General features: G+C 41.2%; 1 protein-coding gene across 1 annotated transcript in view; it reads left to right on the top strand.

Annotated features, from left to right (window-relative positions):
- Nucleotides 1-25,601, top strand: part of asz1 (ankyrin repeat, SAM and basic leucine zipper domain containing 1) — an 85,697-nt gene that overhangs the window by 26,179 nt on the left and 33,917 nt on the right. Inside the window, exons 5-7 of the mRNA XM_034085842.1 lie at nt 15,911-16,022; nt 17,560-17,694; nt 18,366-18,484. Coding sequence (XP_033941733.1) covers nt 15,911-16,022; nt 17,560-17,694; nt 18,366-18,484 — 366 coding nt within the window. The remainder of the gene's footprint in view (nt 1-15,910; nt 16,023-17,559; nt 17,695-18,365; nt 18,485-25,601) is intronic.

The raw sequence follows: 25,601 nt of genomic DNA, 5'->3' as shown, positions 1-25,601 counted from the left end.
AGCCGCAAACCCGTTATTTATTGTTATATCAGACAAAAACTACAGTTTTTTTGCATTTATTAGGCTATTTATTACATGATATAAAACTGTTAACCTCTAACAAGAAACAAAGAAGGAGAATTAAAAATAATACACAGGCCTACTTTAAAATAAATTAAACACAGCACTTGGGGAGTCCTCTGCACATTTGAAGGAAACAAATATTATTAAAATGGGCCCACTTTGAAATAAATAAAACATATAGCTGCACCCTAAAAAGAGTTAAAGGTGTGGTAGGTAAGAATGGAGAAACCAGCTCGAGTGCGCTAGAATTTGAAAATATACAACCCGGAAAAAATCTGCCTCATCCTTCAGACTTCAGAGCCCCTCCTCCAACACACACGAACGCGCACATGACCAATGAGGGCACGAGGTAAGTGTGTGCACAGATGGAAGGCTGACAGGCAGGTAGGCCATCCAGTTACTTTAGCCGGGCCGAGGCAGATGATTGGTCGTGCTTTTTACAGCGCTACGGCTTCCAGAGATTAATTTTATGTATTTATTGTCAAAGTATTTAATATATTCATTGCTATTGGGACGTTAAGAGCATTCCATGGAATATAACAAAAAGTGTTTTCTGAAATAAATGACATACCCCATTGAATTATGACTGAAGATCGTCAGCTGTCTTCCTCCCCCGTGTTGTTCCTCGATACGTAAAGGCTGCACCACCTTTAACACCTTCTCTCCACATATCAAACATCCCGGTAAACCAGCATCGTTTGCTGTGAAAGCAGATAACTCTGTCCACGCAGAATTCAATCCTGTGTTCCTCCGGTACTTTTCTTTGATGTATCCATAGCTCGCTCATCGAGCCGGGGGTCAGGTTATTCGCCTGCAAGAAAAGGCGCTAGCGCGGGACCGTAGCAGGATGTGACGCATATTTTAGTTGACCTAATTAAAACCGTTTTGTTTTTTATTTATGTGTCACAGTATCACCTCAAAATACAAGATACGAAACATTTTCAACCATGCAACAAAATATAGATAGTCCTACAAATACTTTTATTTTATTTCCTTCTTATTTTTGTCTAAGCTCAAGGGAGCCAGAGCAGAGGGCTTAAAGGGCCGCATGCGGCCCGTGGGCTGCGGGTTGCCGACCCCTGGGATAGGGTAATAACTTCATAATTAACTACGTCTGAAAGCAGAAGTCTAGGGAAAATCATTGCAAGTCTCTTCACTGAGAATGTTACAAAATGATTTAAAAAAAATCTAATTCTGAGAAAAAGGCAAATTCTAAGAAAAAATTTATATTTTGAAGAAAAAAAGTCAAATTCTGAGAAAAAAACTTGTTCTGAGAAAAAAAAAGTCAAATTCTGAGAAAAAAGTCAACTTTCAGATGCATTGTGGGATATGTAGTTTATAGGCAACGTGCTTCTGTAAATCGGCATGTAACCGTATAATAAACAATATATTCCAGTGTGAGAAAAAGTACACGTCCCACCGTCCGGGACGTGTTATTTACAATATCGGACAAGTAGATCTTTCAATTGACTTGTCCGGCGGACAAGTGACGTTTTTCGCCCCGATTTATTGATACATTCAGTTTACAAAAGGCAGAACTCATTCGCAAATTGTACGTGTCCGCAATTGTTCGTTTAGAAATGTTAGTTTCGGTTCTGCTTGTCGATTCCTAAGGAAATGCATCTCGCCGCTTTCTGTACAGTTAGACAGGGGCGGGGCGGGAAGTGTAGCACAGTGGCAGGCTTGGGAAGCAACACTTGGTTCCGAGTAGGAACAAATAACAATTGTCCGGTCCCGGGATTAATAAGAGTTGTGAGGACAGGAGGCGAGGCCGAGCCCCGCGGACCGCAGCTCTCTCTCTCTCTGCTCCGTATCAGCTGATCGCTGCACGGTGCAGCTCAGCGTCTCTCTCTCTTTCTACACACAGCGGATCCGCTGCCCGTTTAACAGCCGCATCTTTGTCAAACTTTCTTATGTTCTTTCTCTAACACGTAATGAAGGTTATTAAGCGTTTTAGCTCCTGTGTTGTTAATACTGACCGCCATTTCCTTTATGAAGTGAAGCAGCCTCCCTGTCTGTGTCCTCGCGCTGTCCTCACATCCCCGGACCCCCAGACTCGGAGGAGCACAGGGATGTCATGTTATTAATGTTTATGAAGCAGGGTATAGAAAGTACATTATTGAAATGAAAATACTATTTATTTACTTTTACAAACAGTGAGCAGCTGGGCAGCTGCAGCAGGTGTATTGCAGGACATGTGTAGAGTTGTAGAAAAGCGCTAGGATAGGCTATAAATATAATAATAATAATAACTTTATTTGTATAGCACCTTTCATGCAGGGGATTGCAGTTCAAAGTGCTTTACATCAGTAAAAAATAAGACATAAAATCAGTGTAAAACAAGCAGCAAGAGCAAAGCATAAAGTGGGAAAAAATAATTAAAAATAAAAACATGGGGAATAAAACATAGAGAAATAGTGCAGTATTAGTGTAAAATCAGTAAAAATGCTTTGGTAAAGAGAGCGGTTTTAAGCTGCCTTTTAAAAATGCCTAATGTATTGGCTTCCCTAATATTGTTGGGTAACGTGTTTTGGGGCGTGGTTTACAAAAGCTGCATCACCGATCTTCTTCTGACTCTTTCTGGTGACCTCTAATAGACCTGCATCTGAAGATCGCAGTGTTCTGGCGGGTGTGTAGTTTATTAGAGAGTCAGCCATGTAGCTGGGTCCTTGTCCATTTAGAGCTTTGTATGTGAGGAGAAGCACCTTAAAATCAATTCTGAAAGTTACAGGAAGCCAGTGTAGAGTAGCTAAGACAGGACTAACGTGTTCCCTCCTTTTGGTATTCGTCAGGAAACTAGCTGCAGAGTTTTGAATGAGCTGGAGTCTTCCAATAGCTTTCTTGGGGAGACCAGTGCATAGTGCATTGCAGTAGTCTAGTGGGCTAGATATAAAAGCATGAATTGGCTTCTCTGCATCATTTTGATTTATGAATAGTCTTACCTTCGCTATGTTTCTGAGATGAAAGAAAGCTATTTTGGTCACTTTGTTTAAATGGGCGTTGAAGTTCAAATCTGAGTCCAGGATGACACCGAGACTTGTCACCTCCGGTTTAATCCAAGTGGTTAAACTTCCTAGATTATTTGTTAGCATCTCTCTTTTTGAGATAATAATAATGTATTATTATTATTATTATTATTATTATTATTAGGCCTATGTGTTGGAGATGTGTGGTTGGACTCTGTCTCACAGGCAGGTTGCAGTGTAGCATCAGAGGAGACTGGGCCAATTGTACATTCTTAAACTGCACCACTTAGAACTAACTAAACAATGCAGAGATTATTTTTATATAATTGTATTCAATAATCGTAAGAAATTCAACAGTATGAAGTGATTTGTAAATAGGAATACAGATTTGACTTAATGTTTTCATAAATATATTTTTCTTCCAGTTTGTCATGGGACTTATTTTTACCCTCTCAAAGAACCGGAATCGAGAACCGAAAATAACCGGAATCGAAAAGCAGAACCGGAATCGTTAAAATCCAAACAATACCCAACCCTATGTGCGATGCAGTAACATCTCACCGCTCACTTACGTTAGCGGTGCCGTAAAAACCGTGGGAAAGTGTAAAATACGATGGCGAAGAAGAAGATTCCAGTGGCCCCAATGTTTGTCCATTCTGGACAAGTGAAAAATGTATTCGGACAAGTAAATTGCCACTCACTTGTCCATGGACAAGTACTCTCTAAAAACTTTTTCTCACACTGTATTCTTTGCAATCTCTCGAGGGGCCGCATGAAATGAAGTCGCGGGCCGGATTTGGCCCCCGGGCCTTGAGTTTGACACCCCTGCTTTAAACTCTGGAGGAAAGTTGTTGCGTGCCCCCATAGTGAGGGCGGAGAAAAGTCTTGATTAATTAAAGTAAACATCGACATCCGTTTGAACTCTCATACAACTCCTGCAGTATAATTAAAGCCTGATTCCTCTAATCATATACTCAACACTATCAAACTTACTTTGTTCAACCCATCAAGACATTAACTTTCCTCCATCAAAACGTATATCTGCAGATCCTTCGTTCGCGGTGGATGTATTTCTTCCAGAGTTCAAAGTAAGTAAAGTGAGACATGAGCAATTGATGTACAAATAGTCATTTTTTTAAGGATGAACTTTTCCTTTAAGGCTTAAGACTTGCCCGAGACATTAAAGGGCCCATGTCATGCTTTTCTGGTTCTGACCCGTCCCCTCGTGTTGTGAAGGTTGTTCTGCATGTGAACGGTCCGCAGAGTCACAAACCCTCAAAGTGCACCCTGTAGCCAGTACAACTCTAACACAGAGAATACCTGTCTGTGCTGCCCCAGAACTAGGGCTGTGGCGATACACTAATCTCACGATACGATACGATACACGATATTCAGCCAACGATACGATATATATCACGATATTCAGCCAACGATACGATTCAATATAATTCGATACACTTATATCATTTTCTGAAAGATTTGAAAGGGACAGTGGGATTTTGGTGACATCTTGTGAGTGTTCCATTGACTTGGATTGAATTAATTCAACTGAAAACTGAAAGCATCAATTATACAATATATGGCTCTGACAGAGCGTCTGCAGCTTGCAAATGCTGGACAAAATGAATCAAAAGATGTGGTGAGAAAATTAGTTTCATTTATTGAAACAGTGCAAACTGTAGCTGTAAAGTGCAGTATCACAATGGACAATGGAGAATGAAAAGGTGCAGCAGGTGGCGGAACACGGGGGATTTGAATGGGACTTGTTAGAAATTAAAATCAATGTTTTGATGGCATAAAGTACCATAAACATACCGTCAGTTTAAATGCTGTTTTATACTGAAAAACCAGAAGTTGTTGTGCACAACCAGTTCTTGAGCTTTTATTCTGAAAATCCTTCATCTCCGGTTAGCATTTAGCATGTGGCTAATATACAATTTCCTATAGAGGTGAATTTAGTAGCGATATGACACGGAGTGTTGCACACCGACACCTACTGATTTCAACACTACAACTATAGACGTCGAGATATTATTATTGCTGAATATTAAATGAAGGTACAGTTTATTTGAATACGTTTGTTTACAGACGTGGGTAGCATGTGACAACATTCGGAACTACCGGAAATGATACTAGCCGTGAGGTATTTTGAGTATTGATTACAGCGTTTAAAATGTATTAAATGAAAAGTCATGAAAGAGATAAGGAGGAGAAAAGGCATGTTTAGTTATATATTTAATGTGTAATGTCTGAATCCTCTGTAATGCGCAACAACGAACATTGGAGACGTGGAGGGCCGATCCCCAGCAGCGCCAACCGGCCCACAGGGAGGATTCAGCAGAGGATATTTAACAGCTGGAAAGGTGGAGCTCGCTCTCTTCCCTTCGCTCACGAGAGCCAGAACACAGCTGTTTTCTGACTAAATCATCTTCTGCTTGTAACATTACCGCGCTTTTTATTAATTAAAGTATACATTTGAACATTCTCAGAGACTCAATCAGTCTCCTTTTTAAAGCTTCTCTCCTGGACGCGAGTATAACGAACACAGTTATCAGACTTAATGTATCGATACCCGCGGCTGAAATATCGATACTTTCCCGGAAAACTAAATATCGATATATATCGCAAGATCGATTAAATTGCACAGCCCTACCCAGAACGCCTCGTTGGAGATTTCTCTTTTTCTTCCTGGGTAGGCAAGGCAAGTTTATTTATAGAGCACTTTTCAACGCAAGGCAATTCAAAGTGCTTTACAAAAAAAGACATTAAGCATTAAAAAAGAAAAGCTAATCAAATAAACATTAAGAAAAAAATACATGGATAAAAGTTACAGTGCAGTCTAAAATATAAATAGTTCAATTAAACATTACAAGAAAAAGTACATGGATAAAAGTTACAGTGCAGTTTAAGATATGAATAGTTCAAATAAAAGCAGCGACAAAAAGAAAAGTCTTCAGCCTGGATTTAAAAGTAGTCAGAGTTGCAGCGGACCTGCAGGTTTCTGGGAGTTTGTTCCAGATATTTGGAGCATAATAACTGAACGCTGCTTCTCCATGTTTAGTTCTGACTCTGGGGACAGAAAGCCGACCAGTCCCCGAAGACCTGAGAGATCTGGATGGTTCATAGTTTAGCAGGAGGTCAGTAATGACCCTTCCTACATCCAGGACATGGTTAAACCGTACACCCCAGCACGTGCACTACGCTCTGCATCAACCAAACGACTCGCTGCACCCTCGCTGCGAGGGGGACCCAAGTTCCCATCAGCAAAAACACGTGGGTTTGCTATCCTGGCTCCAAAATGGTGGAATGAGCTCCCCATTGAAAACTCCACTTCGAGCGATAGAATGACTAACAAAGAACTACTAACAGAGCACTTATATACTAATAAAGGACTGGCTTAGCCAGTTGAGCAGCACTTGAAACGATTGGCTCTTTGAAACCTGATGTTCTTATATGATTCTGTTTTCCTCAAGGTTGTGTCTTCCTGGTCGAATGTACTTATTGTAAGTCGCTTTGGATAAAAGCGTCAGCTAAATGCAATGTAATGTAATGTAATGTATTTTGGGCCTAAACCATTCAGTGCTTTATAAACCAGCAGCAGTATTTTGAAATCTATTCTTTGACACACAGGAAGCCAGTGTAAAGACTTCAGAACAGGAGTGATGTGATCCACTTTCTTAGTGTTAGTGAGGACTCGAGCAGCGGCGTTCTGAATCAGCTGCAGCTTTCTAATAGATTTTTTAGTGAGACCTGTGAAGACACCATTGCAGTAGTCGAGTCTACTGAAGATAAAGGCATGGACAAGTTTTTCCAAATCCTGCTGTGACATTAGTCTTTTAATCCTAGATATGTTCTTTAGGTGATAGTAGGCTGATTTAGTAACTGTTTTAATGTGACTGTTGAAACTCAGGTCAGAGTCCATGACTACACCTAGATTTCTGGCTTTATCTGTTGTTTTGAACATTGCAGACTGAAGCTCAGCGCTAACTTTTAAACGTTCTGCCTTGGCTCCAAAAACCATTACCTCAGTTTTATCTTTGTTTAATTGGAGAAAGTTCTGACACATCCAGTCATTGATTTGTTCAATCCACTTACTCAGTGTTTGAATTGGAGCATAGTCTCCTGGTAAAATTGTTACGTAGATTTGTGTGTCATCTGCATAGCTATGGTAACTTATTTTGTTGTTCTTCATTATCTGAGCCAGTGGTAGCATGTAGATGTTAAAGAGAAGAGGCCCCAAGATGGAGCCTTGAGGAACCCCACATGTCATATTTGTCAACTCAGATGTGTATTTACCGATAGAAACAAAGTTGTTTCTGTCCTTTAAGTAGGATTTAAACCAATTTAGAACTGTTTCCGAAAGTCCCACCCAGTTTTCCAGTCGGTCTAGTAATATGCTGTGCTCAAGTGTCAAACGCAGCACTGAGATCTAATAATACTAACACTGAAGTTCTGCCACTGTCTGTGTTTAAGTGGATGTCGTTAAAGACCTTTACAAGAGCAGTCTCAGTGCTGTGGTTTGGACGAAAGCCTGACTGGAACACATCGAAACAACCATTTAAATGCAAGAAATTACTCAACTGTTGAAAAACAACTTTTTCAATGATCTTACCTAGAAATGGCAGGTTTGATATGGGCCTGTAATTGTTCATTACTGAAGCATCTACATTATGCTTTTTTAAGAGCGGTTTAATGACTGCAGTTTTCAGGGCCTGTGGAAAAATACCTGAGTGAAGAGATTTGTTTACTATATGAAGTAGTTCTGAGGCCATGCAAGGCAAAACATCTTTGAAAAATCCTGTTGGAATAATATCAAGGCAGCAGGAGGAGGATTTCAGAAGTTGTATAATGTCCTCCAGGTTTTTATCATTAATCTGATGGAATTGTGTCATGATGTCTGAATTGATGTTAAGTGGACACAGAGACAACACATTTGCTGTTCCTGATGCAGAGGCACTGACTGTTTGTCTGATTTTCTGAATGTTGTCAGTGAAAAAGGCAAAATCATTGCACGCCCTGGTGGATAGAAATTCAGAGGCTACTGACACTGGGGGGTTAGTTAGTCTGTCGACGGTAGCAAACAAGGCACGTGCGTTGTTTTTGGTAATGATGTCAGAGAAGAATGATTGTCGTGCGTTTTTCAATTCCAAATGATAAAGGCCAAGTCTCTCTTTATAGATTTCAAAGTGCACCTGGAGATTTGTTTTTCGCCACCTGCGTTCAGCTTTTCGACATTCTCTTTTTTCTGCTCTCACGGTCATGGCCTTTCTCCATGGAGATATTTTCTTCCCAGTCACTTCCTTTACCTTAATTGGAGCAATGGCATCTATAACATTTTTAATTTTTGAATTAAAATGATCTACTAGCTCATTTACTGAGGTGTTAGCAGGGGCAAGTGTGGAAGAAAAATTCTGAGTAAACATTTCCCTAGTGTGTTCAGTTAAACATCGCTTTGTGGTTACCTCTTTTTGAACACTTGTGTGAACAGAAATAGAGCTCTCAAAGAAAACACAGGAATGGTCAGACAGTGCAACATCAGTCACCACAACCGTAGAGATATTCAGACCCTTTGAGATAATTAAGTCCAGAGTGTGCCCCTTATTGTGCGTGGGCTCCGTCACATGCTGAGTCAGTCCATAGCTATCAAGAACACAACACAGTTCTTTAGCCGCTCTGTCCTGGGGGTTGTCAACATGGATGTTAAAATCACCAACAATGACTAGACGGTCAAAGTCAATACACACTATAGACAGCAGTTCAGTAAAGTCATCAAAAAAGCTTGCACAGTATTTGGGTGGTCTATAGATATTTAGGAACGGAGCTCGAGAGGAGCATTTCAGCTGAAGGGCCACATATTCAAAATAATCAAAGTTTCCATACGATGTCTTCCTGCATTGAAGGGAATCATTGAACAGAATAGCAACTCCACCTCCTTTCTTATGCATTATTTCCTGACTCATAAAACTAAAGTTGGGAGGGGTTGATTCGATAAGAACAGCTGCACTGTTATTTTGTTCAATCCAAGTTTCTGTTAAAAACATAAAATCGAGATTGTGCTCAGTGATAAAATCATTGATTAAAAATGTTTTTCCTGCCAAAGACCTGACATTTAATAAAGCTAGTTTAAGTTCATTAAACACACTATCAGTCAGGTTTTTTGTAACAAGCTGTGGCTGACATGGAATCACTGCTAAATTAGATAAACTCACACAAACGTTTGAGTGCTTCCTGTATCTAAGATCATTCACCGCTCTCAATCTATTACCTATCAACACAGATATCGGCAAAGCTACTGGCAGGCAGGGCCCGGGCATGTCCTGGAAAGAGTTGAGAGTGCCATACGCCCTTGAGCCTGGACCCAGCAGATATCAGTTTGCAGATTGTTTTGGTTTGGATGATTGTGGTAGGCATGGTGATGAAGCCGGGGGAGATGGTGCACGTCTCTGCTTTGGTGATTTTGGTGGGCGTCGTTGAGGAGCGGGGGTAAAGGACATGCTGCCAGCCCTGCGTATCGCCTTAGTCTGGTCTTCGAAATCCAGGAAGGAATCGGTGCCAGCCCTCTGTATCTCCTTCTTGTGTTCCACGATCTCCAGGAGGGTGGGCGAGGGCGAAAGGGTGAACGGAGTATCCTCAAAGGCGTTGACAGGGGGGGGGGTGACGGGCGGTGGGGACTCCTCCGTGTGTTTCATAGGTCTCCCATAATCAGAACATTCCTCAGGCGGGTGCAGTGATACTTCTTCAGGGTTTTCTGCGCGATGTGTTGTGTCTATCTCCTGTTTTGATTCCTCTTGCCGCTTGTCCTTGGCAGAGGGAACAGATTGATGACGCAGGCAGTTGAATATGTTAGAGATAAACAATTTCACTCCTGACTTGTTCAGGCAAACTCCATTTGCCTTGAAAAGATGTCTGCGGTCCCAGAATAATTGTCAATAAAATGGACAGAATGGTCAGTACAGGCAGTTGAAAGCCAGGTGTTCAGTGCAAACAATCTGCTGAATCTCTCCACTCCTCTTCTGACTGGCGGTAGAGGGCCACTGATGAACACCTCTGCATTTAGAGAGCTGGCAGTTTCCAACAGACATTTAAAGTCTTTTTTCAGCACTTCTGACTCTTGTTTCACAACATCATTTGTTCCAATATGTAGTACCACATTCTTCACAGTCGGATGTTCAGCCCCAATATGCAGGATCTTCTCAGCCAAGTCAGAGACCACATCCTTGGGAAAACAGAGTACTTTGGTGTTGTTCTTACTACACAGACCTTTTACATCTCTTACAGCAGAGTCACCCACAATCAGAGTTTCAGGCCCAGTCGTTAGCTTTCCCTCTAGCCTTTTACTTTTGGAGTAGCTATTGGTCCTTACCCTGCTGTGTGAAGAGGAAGGGTTATCCAGGTCATCAGAAAGAGATCTCCGGCTCTCGGTCAGCGGAGCGTATCTGTTCTGGATTGGCACACTTGGTGGTTTAGGAGGATTTTTTGTAATTCTCCCTTTAGCAGCTGTCCACTGCTGTTTGGGGGTTGAAGAGGCGCTCCTCTTGGGTGATAACAATGCAGGCCAGCCGGTCGCATCACATATTTCAGAGTGTTGGGCTCTGTCCGTTATCCTTCCTCCCAAATCCCATGAAAATGATTTACTCTTAGGCTTTGCACCCAGAGAGTTCCAGGGAGGACCACCACTTGTAGATTTATGACCCGGTACACAGCCCTCCTGTTCCTTGGAATCCTTGTAGCTGCTAACTAGCTGTGAGTTAGCATGCCTTTGTCCATTATTTTTCAACACTGGTAAAGTGGTGTCATTCCCACAACATAGTCCATTCACTTCCACGTTAACTTCCAGCCGTTGCATTTTCATTTCCAGCACGGCCATCTTCTGTAGAAGTTTGTGGAAGTCATCTGTAGAGAACGGAGGCATTTTTCTACCAACTAGCTTAAGCTAAATAGCATGCAGTAGCCTACCAGGCTTTAGCTGTTGCTAGGCCACGCTACTGTAAGACTGAGGTCGCCGTAAAAATGTTGAAATATGGCTGAAAACCTCCGTCTATTTACGAAGATGAACTGTCCCAGTGATAGGTTAATGTCCAGGAGCCGCTGCTCGAAGTTTTCAGAGAATAAGAATAGGAAAATCAGCATAAAAAGTAAGTAGAGGCAGGAGCAAGCAGAAAAGCGTCTGCACTGTAAGACAGATAAGCAAGATAAGCCAGTACAGTACAGTGACGACGACCCAAATGGACCAATCCGTGGAGCTCCACACACACACACACACACACACACACACACACACACACACACACACACACACACACACACACACACACACACACACACACCAGGGTTTCCGCTAGGATTTTCCCTCGCCGGTCAAATGTCCGGGCAGAATTTATTTTACCGGACAAATTTGAAACTTACCGTGTGTCATATTTCAATAATAATAATAGTTGTGTAGCAGAGTTTCCGTTAGCAGGTAATTACCGGACTATGAGCAGATATGCTTCAGTTTAAAACTCAGTTCACGGGGCTCATTTTTATATTGCTTCAGTTTATAATCGTAACAGATCGAAAAAATTCAGATACATTTTTCAATAAATGATTCCACAAACAACAAACAACATAATTATTACATTCAAACAAACAAAAGTTTACATTACATTTGAATAATAACACGGGAGAAACGGATCCTCTCTTTTCCCCTCTCCCTCCCTCTCTCTCTCTCTCTCCCTCTCTCTCTCTCTCCCTCTCTCTCTCTCCTGACAGCACGTCAGTTTCTCATGCAGCTCCTGCAGCTCGCTAAGCAGAGGGCGGGGCTTCAGGTGATCATGCAGAGCTGCGTGTCTCGGTCAGACTCAGCAGCTGATCTGATCTCTCTCTCGCGTCCGGTTAAACTAGTGGAGCCTCAGCACCCCCCTTCCCGCGTCCATTCGCGATGTCTCGCTGCATCAAGCAGGAAACCACACCAGTACGCCAGCTCACACTGTCAGCTCCTCGTAGCAGCGAGCTGATCAGAGCGCACTGGGCTCACAGGGGGGGGGGGGGGGGGAGCTCCAACAAGGCGTGTAGGACAGAGAGTGCTATACAGAGATGCTGTGAGAAACCAATGTGAGTTTGGAACATTGAACAATATAAATCTATGTTAGTCGACCTCAACAATGGAATTATGATCAGTAGAAATGGCCGTGCCGTGGGACCTTTACGTTTGGTGAGACTTGAGATGAGAGTAAATCTCAGACTAAAGATTATTAAACCTTGTATTCTAATCCTTCGTAAACAAACTGCATTTAAAAACAAGTATCTGTCTTTTGAATGGTGTATTTCACACTTAAAAATAAGCAAATGTTGACTTGATGTCTTCTGAAGACTTGCTCTGAAGGACTCGAGACCAAGATGGTTTTGGCAACATGTGCAAAACAATCATTAGTCCGGTAGATTATTAAATGGTCAGTGGTAGTCAAGGTTTTTAAAAAACAAACGGGATCAACGTGAAACAAGCCAGGCACATGCATAGTTATTATTTATCATTATGAATATTTTGTCATCAACATTTGATCTGTTCATGCCGGTACACACATGTATTAATTGAGGAAGTGATTTTGTTTTGTTGTGTGTTTGCCATGGCACTTTGAGTCAGATGTATCCGGAAGTTTCTCTTCTCGCTGTCAGACGTTTACTGCGTATCAATCAGCTTTAAGGACACACACACACACACACACACACACACACACACACACACACACACACACACACACACACACTGTAACAGTACGTGAGTGACCTTGGTATCTGTCTCGCCGCTAAACCTCCCTTGGGAAAAGTCATTAGCCGAGGACGTCTGAAAGCAGAATTTACAGTAGACGCGTCACTGCTACGGTTCATTTGTTTGACTTCACGTAAAACATTAACTTTGGTTGGCTTGTAATTTATTAAGGGACGATGGAGCTGGGCGTCGATGTTGTTCAGATCCCTACTGATGCGAATCTGTTTGACAAACTCAGTTCGAGACATTTTGAGTTTGAAATATTCTTTTGGCACGACTATCACTACCACCGCTAAAACACTAAATAAAGAGTCTGTCTCTGCTCCTGTCGTGTGAGGATATATTCCTTCTTCTAACTGACTTTTTTAGAACATTTTAATTATCCAGAATTTGTATATTGTTTGGATTTGATATAATACTTTTATTTTTCATTTTTAGTTGTTAACTATCTATTCCACTTTTTTAAAGTATTGTTATCTTAATGTCTGAACACACTGATGCTTATGTAACACGATAATATTTTATTCTTCCCAAGTTGGGATCAAAAAAGAATATATCCATCTTAACTCTGCACATCAGTGTTTCCCCTAGGTCTACTGGTTTGGGGGGTGCTGCCTGAGCGGGGGGGTGCTGCCTGAGGAGGGGGGGGGGCAGGCATTGGGATATTTTTTTTTTTAAATCCTCCGGAGCAGCGAGGAGCTGTGGAAACTTAAAATGAAAGCGATTAGTTTATTTAATAAAAGAGCACATGTGAAAAGTGACGGTAGATATAGATTAGTTGCTATTTGGTGCTATATATATTAGGGATGCTCCGATCGCCAATTTCGGGGCCGATAGCCGGAATCAGTATCGGCCGATCCGATCGAGTGGGCGGGGCCTAAATGGAAGATTTAAACTTTAAATCTTCCATTTAAAGTGATGTTTAAAACTCAGTTAATGCTCATTCTCTGGCGCTTCCACAAACAACAACCAACTTAATTATTACATTCAAATGAAGTGCGTTATTCAAGTTTACATTCACTTTGGATAACACGGAGAAATGAGCGGAAGCGCTCTCTTTTCCTCTCGCCCCTCTCTCCCCCTCTCTCCCCCTCTCTCCCTCTCCTGACAGCCGGTCAGTATCTCATGCAGCTCACTGATCCAGTAATGAGTGACCCGACAGTGAAGAATACACATATTTATAATAACTAGTTTAGCTCGTTCCAGAGGTAGATCAAATAGCTAAGTGTGTTAGGTCTGACTCTTGGGTGTGTCGCTCAGCGGTCCGGCGGAGCTGCAGGATTTCTGCTTCACACACGTTGCAAACCGCTATTTTACCGTGTCATGTATTTTACGTCATACGATCGGCTCTCGTGATCGGCATGTTTAGAGGGCATCGATCGGAGCATCCCTAATATATATATAATAACATTTTTTTATATATATACATTTTTTATTTATTTTTTTAAACACCTTGAATTTCAGGGCGGGGCTCCGTCGGCTCAGCGCCCCTCCAAGACAATGGTAGGGGAAATACTGCACATATTGCGTGGTGTTACGTGAAGATAATTTCTTCTTAAAATGTGTCGGGGTGAATTGGGGACTGCCGATGGATAAATATCTAAATATCTTGTTTTATTAGTGATTCAAATGAGATAAGTTCTATATCACTATATATCCATCTTTTTAAGATAATATGGCAAATCCTCTGACGGATGATTAAGTCTCCAACTCCAATTGCAACTATGTAAACATAAAAGATGGCCTGGTTCAAAGTCTATTTCCCTTGCTGTCGTTTAGTTGATGCATGTATGTGTCAACAGATTTAAAATAAAGGGAAGTTTGCCTCCAATGTTTGCTAGAAATACAGATTTCACACGAGGCATGATGTACTTCGATTTAAACAACTGTTAGTCAAGGTATTAAAAGTGTCTGTATTAAAGGACAGAGCGTTTATGCGTTCCCATACTCTACCGTCGAGTCTTTACAAGTGATTTATTGATTTTCCTTTTTAAATATCTGTTTCCTATAAAAGCATCAAGTGAAGATGAACTGTCCTCGGACTTTCCCACCCGTTCACACCGATGGACTTTCCTCACTCGCCGTGTTTGAGTCAGCGCTGATAAGATACAGGAGTGTGTGTGTGTGTGTGTGTGTGTGTGTGTGTGTGTGTGTGTGTGTGTGTGTGTGTGTGTGTGTGTGTGTGTGTGTGTGTGTGTGTGTGTGTGTGTGTGTGTGTGTGTGTGTGTGTGTGTGGTGTGTGTGTGTGTGTGTGTGTGTGTGTGTGTGTGTGTGTGTGTGTGTGTGTGTGTGTGTGTGTGTGTGTGTGTGTGTGTGTGTGTGTGTGTGTGTGTGTGGTGTGTGTGTGTGTGTGTGTGTGTGTGTGTGTCAGGGTTTCCGTTAGCTGGTAAAATTAATTAATAACCGGTAAATTCTTTATAAGCATCAGCATATCCGGTCAGAGTCCGGTAATTTACACAATTATTATTATTATTATTATTGAAACATGACCGGTAAGTTTCAAATGTGTCCGGTAAAATGTATTCTTTCCGGACACTTGACCGGCAAGAAAGAATCCTAGCGGAAACCCTGGACTCTATATGTACCCACTGCAGTAGATCGTCCCACATGGATCTTTAGTGTTAAAGTAATATACCAATTAATTGTACGATATACTTTTGCAGAAGATGGCAAAGACACTTTTGTACTACTCCTGCAATGAATCCCCCTTTCCATTAAACCTCCATATGTTCAGTATGCTTCAAATTGTCAATTTGCTAAAAAGGCAAAATACTATTTCTTATTTACTTTTGCAGTTGGATTTAAATATACAAATGAACAACAAGAGTAGTCAAGAAAGTTTCTCGATAAAACCTTTTTGTAATTGAGAAAAATGTTAACAGTCCAAATAAACCACTTAATTGATTATTAAATCAATTAAGTGAAGTGATTATTTACTTTTCCCCTATACTTGATAATAACATTTAAAGCCCAATTCCAAGCCTTCAGGTGGTGTTAAAGTGGAGTGTGGCGCCCCCTGGTGGTTCCTTCATGTACCTTCCTCACTCCTCTGTCATTGCTCCGTTTCCTCACACTCTCGTCATCTTTAGTCCTCATCTCCCCTCTTGCTTCCTCGTGTCTCTCGTCCCCTCAGGTCTCAGATGACGTGCCTGATGCTGGCTGCGTGGAACGGGCGCAGTAAGGTCATCAACCTGCTTCTCGCCCACGGAGCCCTGATCAACATCCAGGACGGAAACGGACTCACGGTCGGTCAATGAGTTATTTTATTATAGCAGGTCCCTGAGGAAGATCGCATTTGAGTCCTGAAGTAATAATAATAATAATGAGTAAAATGGTTGACACAAAACAACAAAATAAAAGCAGCAACGTTTACAGCAACGTTTACGTCGGCATGGCAACAAGTGTTTTGCCTTTTTTTTTGCCTTTTTTTTAAAGCATCCACAAAAAAGTGACACAAACAAACTTGTAGAATGCATTAGATCACAAAATAAAAGTAGACATTGCACTCTGGATGATAATCAGAGGAGGAGGAAGAACTTAGATCCTTAACTTAAGCAAAATCTGAAATACTTCTGTCCTAAAATACTCCATTTATAGTATATTTTAGTCAAAGCCCTGAATTAAAAATGTAACTTGATTTAAAAAAACTAGGTAAATGTATTTCATGTGTCAAAAGTAAAAGTAGTCAATAGGCAGAAAGGCCCTTTTCACAACATTACATCTTAGAAAATTATATTATACTGTTTTTAATTCCTCAGAAATACACATAAGAGCATTTACAATTTTCAGTTTGTCAATGTTGGACACTTATATGTAGTACAGTACTGCATTATTAAAGTGTATCATGCATTTTTGTATATGAAAGAGAGGGAGTTACACAGAGGGAGTTACACAGTTACAAGATGGAGGAATACCAGTTATTCTAAGTAATCATAAATGAAAATGTTGGCTTTTTTCTCAAAATCAATTTCTGTCTTTTTCTAGAAATTATGACTTTTTCTCAAAATATCAAAATTATCACTTTTTCTCAAAATATCAAGATAATGACTTTTTCTGAATACTTAAAAATGTTAAATCTCACTGGTCCCCGGCTTGAGCTTCATCTCAGGATCCATGTATCTCTGATCCTCTCCAGAATGGAAGGAGTCATCACATACAGAGCATCAACTAGTTCCCGAGCAGTGTCCTTCACATGCTGATATCAAGAGAGGGAGTCACACAGTCACAAGATGGAGGAATATTGGTAGTTTTTTCTGAAAATGTCAAAATTCTGACTTTTTCTCAAAATCTCAAAATTCTGACTTTTCTCAAAATTCTGACTTTTTCTCAAAATCTCTAAATTCTGACTTTTTCTCAAAATTCTGACTTTTTCTCAAAATCTCTAAATTATCACTTTAACTCTAAATTCTGACTTTTTCCTAAAAATCTAAAAAATTCAGATTTTTTTCTCAAAATTCTGACTTTCTCTCAAAATCCTCTCACAGTCACAAGATGGAGGAATAGAAAGCAGTGTTCAATGTTTACTTCAGATTAGCTCCACGTCAGAAATGAGCATGCTTGATGTCTCTCTCCATAGAGGCTGAATCATCATGTTAATCACATAGCTATCATCTGCCTCAAACAGTCCTGATGCTCTTCTCGGTCATAACACATCCTGTCATGTTCACAGCTACAGGGATACCTCTGTTATCATGTTACTCTCATTCACTATTTCCCCAACATGTATGGTACTAGAGTAAATATACTAACTTTAAATCCACTCATACATATATTTTCTGGCAGGCTCTGTCGATCGCGGTGCAGTACGGCAAAGAGGAAGCCGTGCTGAAGCTGCTGCAGCTCGGAGCGGATAAAACTCTACGAAACAAAAAGGGAAAGAGTCCTGCGGACCTGGCTGTGAGGTTCAAACACACACAGGTACCTCGAGCAATTGTCCTCGACCCGAAATGTTTTTATGTAGAAGTAGTTAATGTGTTATTTAGTAGTAGGTTGGTCTATTGCAGTCTATTCTAATCTAATCTGTATATTGTTGACATGTTCTGTACATGTATACACCTGGAGTACTGCCATTTTTATCGCTATCTCCGACTTTTATTTTTGTACTCTATTTTATATTTTATTTTTTGATTTCTTATTATTATTACAATTATTTGTTTAATCTCTCAAAGTGTATCAGTATCCCTTGTTGTGAAGCACTTCGAGATTTGTCTTCGCTATATAAATTAAATATATTATTATTATTATTAAAATATATTATGTATGTCTTTCTACTGTCAATATGCATTTTTGAAACATGTTTTAGCTTAATAACATGCTACATTGACAAGCACCTCCCAATTTAGGATCAATAAAGTACATTAAATCTTATCTAATTTGCGTCACATGAGTTTTGAATGAATATATGAATATATCAAAAATACATTTGGATTCACGGTACAACGATGACATTGTGCAATAAAAGGAGGATAGTGCAAATTCAACACACAGTCAGGTGACAGGTTAAAATGCATCGCAGTAGGGACATGAGTACTTGTGATGTACTAGACTTATTTCCACCGATATATCCTAACGTTAGTGTGTGATTGCAGATCGGCAGAATCCTGGCGTCTTCGTCCCACATCGCCACCGTGCAGGCCTTCAGCTCCATGGAGGAAAACCTCTCCAAGTTCTTCACGACTAACTCTCAACCGCCTCCTTCCAAAGAGAGGTAAGACCACCTGAGGCAAAACACGAGTAGCTATAGAGCGGTGCAGTGACGAGTCCTAAACCCGGAAGTGAGTCAGCATTTCACCACTTCCTGTTCCCTCGTCTCAGAGCCAATGGGATCTCTCCATAGGATTTTGGAAAACAGCTTGAAATAAGGTCTGTGGTTGACACACATTGAAGAGACGGATCACGTTTTGTTCTACGCCAAACTACTTGCATATAGTTTTCTCAATATTCGCAAAACGCTGTGTAGACATTGCTCTTATGATTGCACACATATTTAAAAAAAAAAATCATAAGCCCCGCCCCCCAGGAAGTCGGCCATTTTGAATTTTTTGAGTTTTTCATGCATTTTAAGCACATTTTTGCAAACTCCTAGGGAAATGATCGGAAAAATTCCAATCCAGGACAAGTTCAGCCCATATCCAATGTGATGCTAAATTGCCAAGGAATAGTCGTTCGCTCAAACGAGGAGCTCGTAAGCTAACGGAGAATGTACCATTTTTGACGATTTACATGTCAATTACTACATTAAATTATTTTATTTGTTTTTATTCTACTAAAATCATACGAAAACAAAAACGTATAATTCATACACACAAATGAACAAAATTAGTAGAAGCGGGAGGGCTGAAGCATAGCTTATGGGGAGTAGCCCTCCCGTGCATCATCATGAGCATCAATCTAATAATGGCATTTATTTCGTCAAAAACATAGAGAAATTAAGGAGTACAAAGAAATAATGAAAACTGGAAATAAATAAAATAAAAGTTAGGGCAAGAAAAAAGTAAATGCATATATAAATAACACTGGGAATATCCAATATGTGTTAGCTGGAGTAATCTGCAAATAGAATTGTTTTTACTTTAGTTTTGAATTGTTGATGACGAGTAATACTTGAAAGGTCTGGGTGAAGTCCATTCCACGTTCTAACTCCGAAAAACTGTCTGAAAAACGACGGTTGTTACCAAGCGGCTGAATAGGACTACAGAAGTCGTGGAGGCCGTTGTACGTCATTACGCCGAACACGTAAACATTCCTCTAAGTTTGCCTGCCCTGTTCTGCTTGAAAGCAAGTCCCTGCCTCCTGCAGAGTGTTCAAACAAACACTTCAACTTGTTCCATTTAGAATCTGTGTGTGTGAATATGGATCTTAAGTCGGCGTGACGTTGAAGCAGCGACCCTGCTGTAGTTCCTTTATAGCAGGGGTGTCAAACTCAAGGCCCGGGGGCCAAATCCGGCCCGCGACTTCATTTCATGCGGCCCCTCGAGAGATTGCAAAGAATATAATGTTTATTATACGGTTACATGCCGATTTACAGAAGCACGTTGCCTATAAACTACATATCCCACAATGCATCTGAAAGTTGACTTTTTTTCAGAATTTGACTTTTTTTTCTCAGAACAAGTTTTTTTCTCAGAATTTGACTTTTTTTCTTCAAAATATAATTTTTTTCTCAGAATTTGATTTTTTTTAAATCATTTTGTAACATTCTCAGTGAAGAGACTTGCAATGATTTGCCCTAGACTTCTGCTTTCAGACGTAGTTAATTATGAAGTTATTACCCTATCCGATAATAGTCCAATGCAGAGGCAATAATGTAATATAATACATTATTTTATATATATTAAATATTTATATATGTATTTTGATATAGTCTTAAAGTTACAACCGGCCCTTTGAGTGCAACCATAATGCTGATGTGGCCCGCGAAGAAATTGAGTTTGACACCCCTGCTTTATAGCATAACATTAGCTTCTGGCGATTACATTTATGCTTCGAATATTATAAAAGTAGGGTAGACATGTGGAGATTATCCGGCTGAACAAAATGTGCATTCATCAAACAGGTTCGTTTTCCACAGACCTTATTTCCAGCTATTTTCCAAAATCCTGTGGAGAAATCCCGTTTCTTTTTTGTCGAGGGAACCAGCAGCTTACTTCCGGGTAAATACGTCACCCCTGCACCACTCTATAATAATAATAATAAAGCTTTATTCATACAGCACTTTTCATACAGCACATGCAGCTCAAAGTGCTTTACAAAATGACACATCACAAGTTAAAAATAACTTCCCCTCAGATTATTTGTTAAGAACTTTAAAAGGTACATGCAGCAAAATATAACTTGTTAACAGGTTGATGACACAAGGAGGTCAAAGGTATGATAATACAATAAATAATGATTTCTCTCCGACAGATAAGACAATTAGTCGATGCAACAATATAAACCCCATAAAAGTAAGACCTGAAGGCGCTGAATAAAACTCAACCTCAGACTTTCATTCAACACCTTCAGGTCTAACCGTACGTCCACACAGCAGCTTTAGACGAATCTTCCACCGCTTCCAACGCTTCTCTGCCCGTTGACTTTGAATGGGGGTGACGTCACTTTGCCTCGCTTTTCGCCGAACTGCATTGTGGGGGAGCGAAGCGAAGATTTCCAGGATGTCCAGGATTCCAAAGTTGAGCAATGTTCAACTTTTGAAGCTGAGCTGGAAGCGCCAGCCAATCAAACACGTGTATGCAAATCTGCCAGTAGAAGCGCTAGCCAATCAAACCGCGTGTAAGCAGGGAGAGCCAGACCGCAGTTCATTTCCTCATATTCCAAACGAGAAATCACGGTAGCAAATCACCCGGTTCTTTACGACCAGAACTATTAACGGGATACAAACCGGAGGAACCCGGCATGGAGGGAGGTGGCAGAGACAGTGGGGGAAACTGGTAGGGTTTCGCCTGTTTGGGGAGTTTATATATATATATATATATATTGCTCGCATAAAATCCCCGTTTTTTTTTGCTTTGTATGTCGGGGGCGGGAGATTCATGTGATTGGTTGTTGGTCGCGTTGCTCGCCAAAAATCCCCAAGCTGTCAGACACGCCCAGCTCCAAGATGTTCAAGATGTTTGAAAAGCTGCCGTGTGGACGTACCGTTAGTCATGTATGACATTAAATGTGTTTTTGAAGTTTAACTTGTGCTTTATACTCGCATCTAATTTTGTCTTAATATACATTATTTAATGTCATATTGTGTTCTTGTACACATCCCATATTCTATTGACATTTATTTAGACTTTTTGCACTACTTTTTATTTAGTATTTTATTGTATATGTTCCATTGTCGGAGGAGCTCGGGTCAGAAGAATTTCATTGCCATTTCTACTCGCTTTGTGCACATGACAATAAGACCTTTGAATCTGCTCTCAAGCAACTTGGTGTTTGTCGCCCCCTGTTGGATTGTCTGTGAACTAGTTCCTTTGCAGCAGGTGTTGTTGATCCCTTGTTTAACCAGACATAAACAACAACAAACCTCTGGCATGAGTGTTTAGTCTGTTCACACAGAAACAGTGTGTTTGAGCAGCAGGAGTGACGGCCTGCGAGCATTTCAGCGGTTCCTCTGTGAGGCACAAAGACGTGGAAACACTTCAAACGCCCGTCATGAGAGGAGGAGCTCTGAACCCTGAAGCTGAGAGTACACGGAGTTTCCTCCGATGGTCTGAACTCTGTGACTCTTCAGCTGTAACCACTCGAACAACATTTTATTTTTTACTACCTAAAGCAGGGGTGTCGAACTCAATTTCATCGTGGGCCACATTCGCATAAAGGTTGCACTCAAAGGGCCGGTTGTAACTATATAAATATAATATATATATATTACATGATTGCCTCTGAATTTGATTATTATTGGATAGGGTAATAACTTAGTAATTAACTACGTCAGAAAGTCCAGGGAAAATAATTGCAAGTCTCTTCAGTGGGCATGTCACAAAACGAGATGCATTGTGGGTAGTTTATGGGCAACCTGCTCATGTAAAGTGGCATGTAACCGTATAATAAACGTATTATATTCGTTGCAAGCTCTTGCGGGGCCGCATAAAATGAAGTCGCGGGCCGGGATTGGCCCCCGGGCCTTGAGTTTGACACCCCTGAGCTAAAGGCTTCAAGTTGATTGTTGTCTAAGGGCTGCAGACGGAAATTAGCTATTGGCTATAATCTGGCATAATTCACATCTTCTCTTTTCCCAGATGAATGTACTTGTATGCATGGTCCTTGTTGAAATAAATACATAATAATAGTGTGACTGAGCGGATCACATGAGTGACTGACTCCGCCACTGACAGCCGACACACACACACACACACACACACACACACACACACACACACACACACACACACACACACCAAACACTGTTTATGTTTGGGTCGGATTTTTTTATGTTGACAATGTGGCTTTGAGGTAATTGCGTCACCTGTTGACGGGAAGCCGGTGGGAGGGGCTATGGGTTCAAAATGGACGGGTTTGGCCCTGGAGAAGGACTCGGAAGAATGTTGCACTGGCAGCTGGGACGTGTCCGGAGAGGGTCGAGAGAAGGCAGCACCAGAACACGTTACGTTGTGCTGGTTCGTTATTTTATGTTTTGCTGCCGTTATTAAAGTTTTGGAGCTTAACCCAACCGACTAGGCCAGTGTTTTCATACGGACAATAGAACCCCGTCACAGGGATGCTCCGATCGCCCATTGTGGGGCCGATCCCATCGAGTGGGCGGGGCCTATGGGGATCTTCCATTTAAAGTGATGTTTAAAACTCAGTTAATGCTCATTCACTGGCGCTTCCACAAACAACAACCAACGTAATTACATTCAAATGAAGTGCATCGTTCACGTTTACATTCACTTTGGAGAATAACACGGGAGACATTTCCATTTCCTTTAAAACCTTTATTTAATCAGATGGGGAGACCTGCAGCATATAGATTCCACATGAAACATAAAACAATAAAGGACATCATACATTATATTTACAGGATACATAGTTATCGACATTTACAAGTGCCCATAGTATCAACGAGCATTTCACTTAGCCTAGCTTTAAAGACATGCAGAGGAAGGAGATCGCTCAGTTTCAATTCTTGCTGAAGATTGTTCCGAGCAAGTGGAGCTGCGCATAAAAGCTGTCTTCCCTGAGACAGTCCTTGCTCACGGGACATCTAACAAGACGACATCATGTGACCTCAGACAGTAGCTGCCCGCAAGTCTCTGTGTGATCAGAGAGCAGATATGTGACTTGCTCCATCGAAATTAGTCGCATCGACCAGAAGACACATTTTGAGTTGTATACACTGTTGGAAAGAGGAGACTCCTAGCTTTCTAATGATATCAGGGTTGTTGTTGTACTCCGAATATTAAGCGAAATATGTCACATTATATAACGGCTGTCATTTTTAGAAAAAGGCCTTCGAAGTTTCCTCTTCTCTGGAATCCATCGATCTGATTGGTTATCAGCAAATGATCAAAATACTACGGAGGGAAGATATTTTCGTTTGGAGGGGAAGCTCGTGAGTGTGTGTGTAGAAGTGTGCGTGTGTGTGTGTGTATTGTGTTTGTTTCCCGGGGAAAACCCTCACGAGAAACCCCGGCTGTTGTTGCGCCTGCAGTGACGTCAAGTTACTCCGTTCTCCGCCTGTAATCATGCCGAAGCTTCAAACATGTGTTTCTCGTGTGATTTTGGAAATAAAAGTTTCATATTCTGAAAGCCAAGACTTTGTTGTTTAAAATCAAACGAAACACCCGAACCCCGAAAAAATAGTTTTTTACGTAAATCCACGTTTATTTTGAAATGAGCCGTTGCGACTTCCGACTGATTTCGATAGCGCGGGTCAGATGATACGGGAGTTTACCCAACAACGCTTTATGAATAAACGTGTACCCGTGACTCCGTACAGAGAGTGATGGTACACAGCAGGGGTCTTCAACTACAATTCAGAGAGGTCCAGTTAGAGAAAATCTCCCCATGCAAAGGTCCGGAACATCAACATGTCTAACTTGCTTCATTAATTAGTGTGATATATATTGAAGTAGCTTTATCAACGTCTGCATGTAATCAACAACTGACTGCCAATCAATCAAATAAAGTACAATTCAAAAACATATTTTTCTTTTTGGATATTTTACAAATCACTCCGCTTTTAAACTCTATTCTTGTTATTTTTAACAACTTTTTTGTTGCTGTCATATAGTATTTCATTTAGTCTCATTAATAACTATAATGATCATATCAAGGTGTGCCTTAACCTCACTGAGCTGAGGTTATTTGAGCCTCTCAGGAGAGAGCTCTCTTCCACCTGGTTGGAGAAAATCTCTTTACATTCGTTAGCATAGCTAGCTAACCAGATGCTAATAACAACAGATCGCCACTGTGCCTACAACTAAAGACACAGCCACGCAAACACTGCGGCATGTGTACGGCTCCTTATGGATTATTATCCTTATATGCAATATGTTAAGGGCTGGAGCGGCGTTCCGGTGCTCAGCACTCCTTTCAGACGAGACATATACCACGTGAAGACACGGAAGACACGTTACGCTCGTGTTGTGTTCAAGGAACCTGTCCTTGGCCAGGAAAAACAGGTACTCGCTTGTTTAATTATTTTTGCGGTCTAGATTTCTTCTTCTTTTGTGAAGTGAGAAGTTGTCCGTCTGTCGGACTGACTCCCTCCCCCCCACCCCCAAAATGAAAACTCTTCGGTTCTCCACGAATTACACAAGTCACCCAAATCAGCGGGAGGCGCCGAAAAATCCCCTATTAATGTATTGATTATAGCTCGGGTCCGTATAGGTCGGCGTCCGGATCCGGACCGCGGTCCGTCTGTTGCCGACCCCTGGTATACAGGTACAGTGATGAGTAAGTGCTTTACAATGTGTGACAAATCTCAGGGCGCTGTGAGAGGCGGCATCTAACGTGTTCAGGCAATGGGCAGCTTCATATAGACCAGATCCCCAGAGTCCAGCACAGGTCAAAGGTCACAGAGCCTGTTCCTGGCCTCAAGCGAGAAGCAGGACTTGTTCCTGGAGAAGAACCCTAGCCCTCAGCTTTTAAGCAGGTTAGAAGAGAGACAATCATCAAGCAGGTACCAAGGTATGTATAACCGGTAACCACTTCGAGTACTTGTCCTCGCGTAGCAACAATATCCACAGCAGGCTCTGGAGTCTGTTAGCTTTAGCAAAGAGCATCACTTTGGTTTGATCCACATCGAAAAGAAGCTTTAGCTCCGAGTGAGTAGTGTTAGAAACAGCCTGCAAGTTAACACCAGCCTCCGAATGAGCGGAAGCCTCTCT

Source organism: Pseudochaenichthys georgianus, chromosome 6 (assembly GCF_902827115.2).
Source record: "Pseudochaenichthys georgianus chromosome 6, fPseGeo1.2, whole genome shotgun sequence".
In the NCBI taxonomy this organism is placed as follows: domain Eukaryota; kingdom Metazoa; phylum Chordata; class Actinopteri; order Perciformes; family Channichthyidae; genus Pseudochaenichthys; species Pseudochaenichthys georgianus.
The sequence above is the reverse complement of the archived record's forward strand: the minus strand, read 5'-3'. Positions and strand labels throughout refer to the sequence as shown.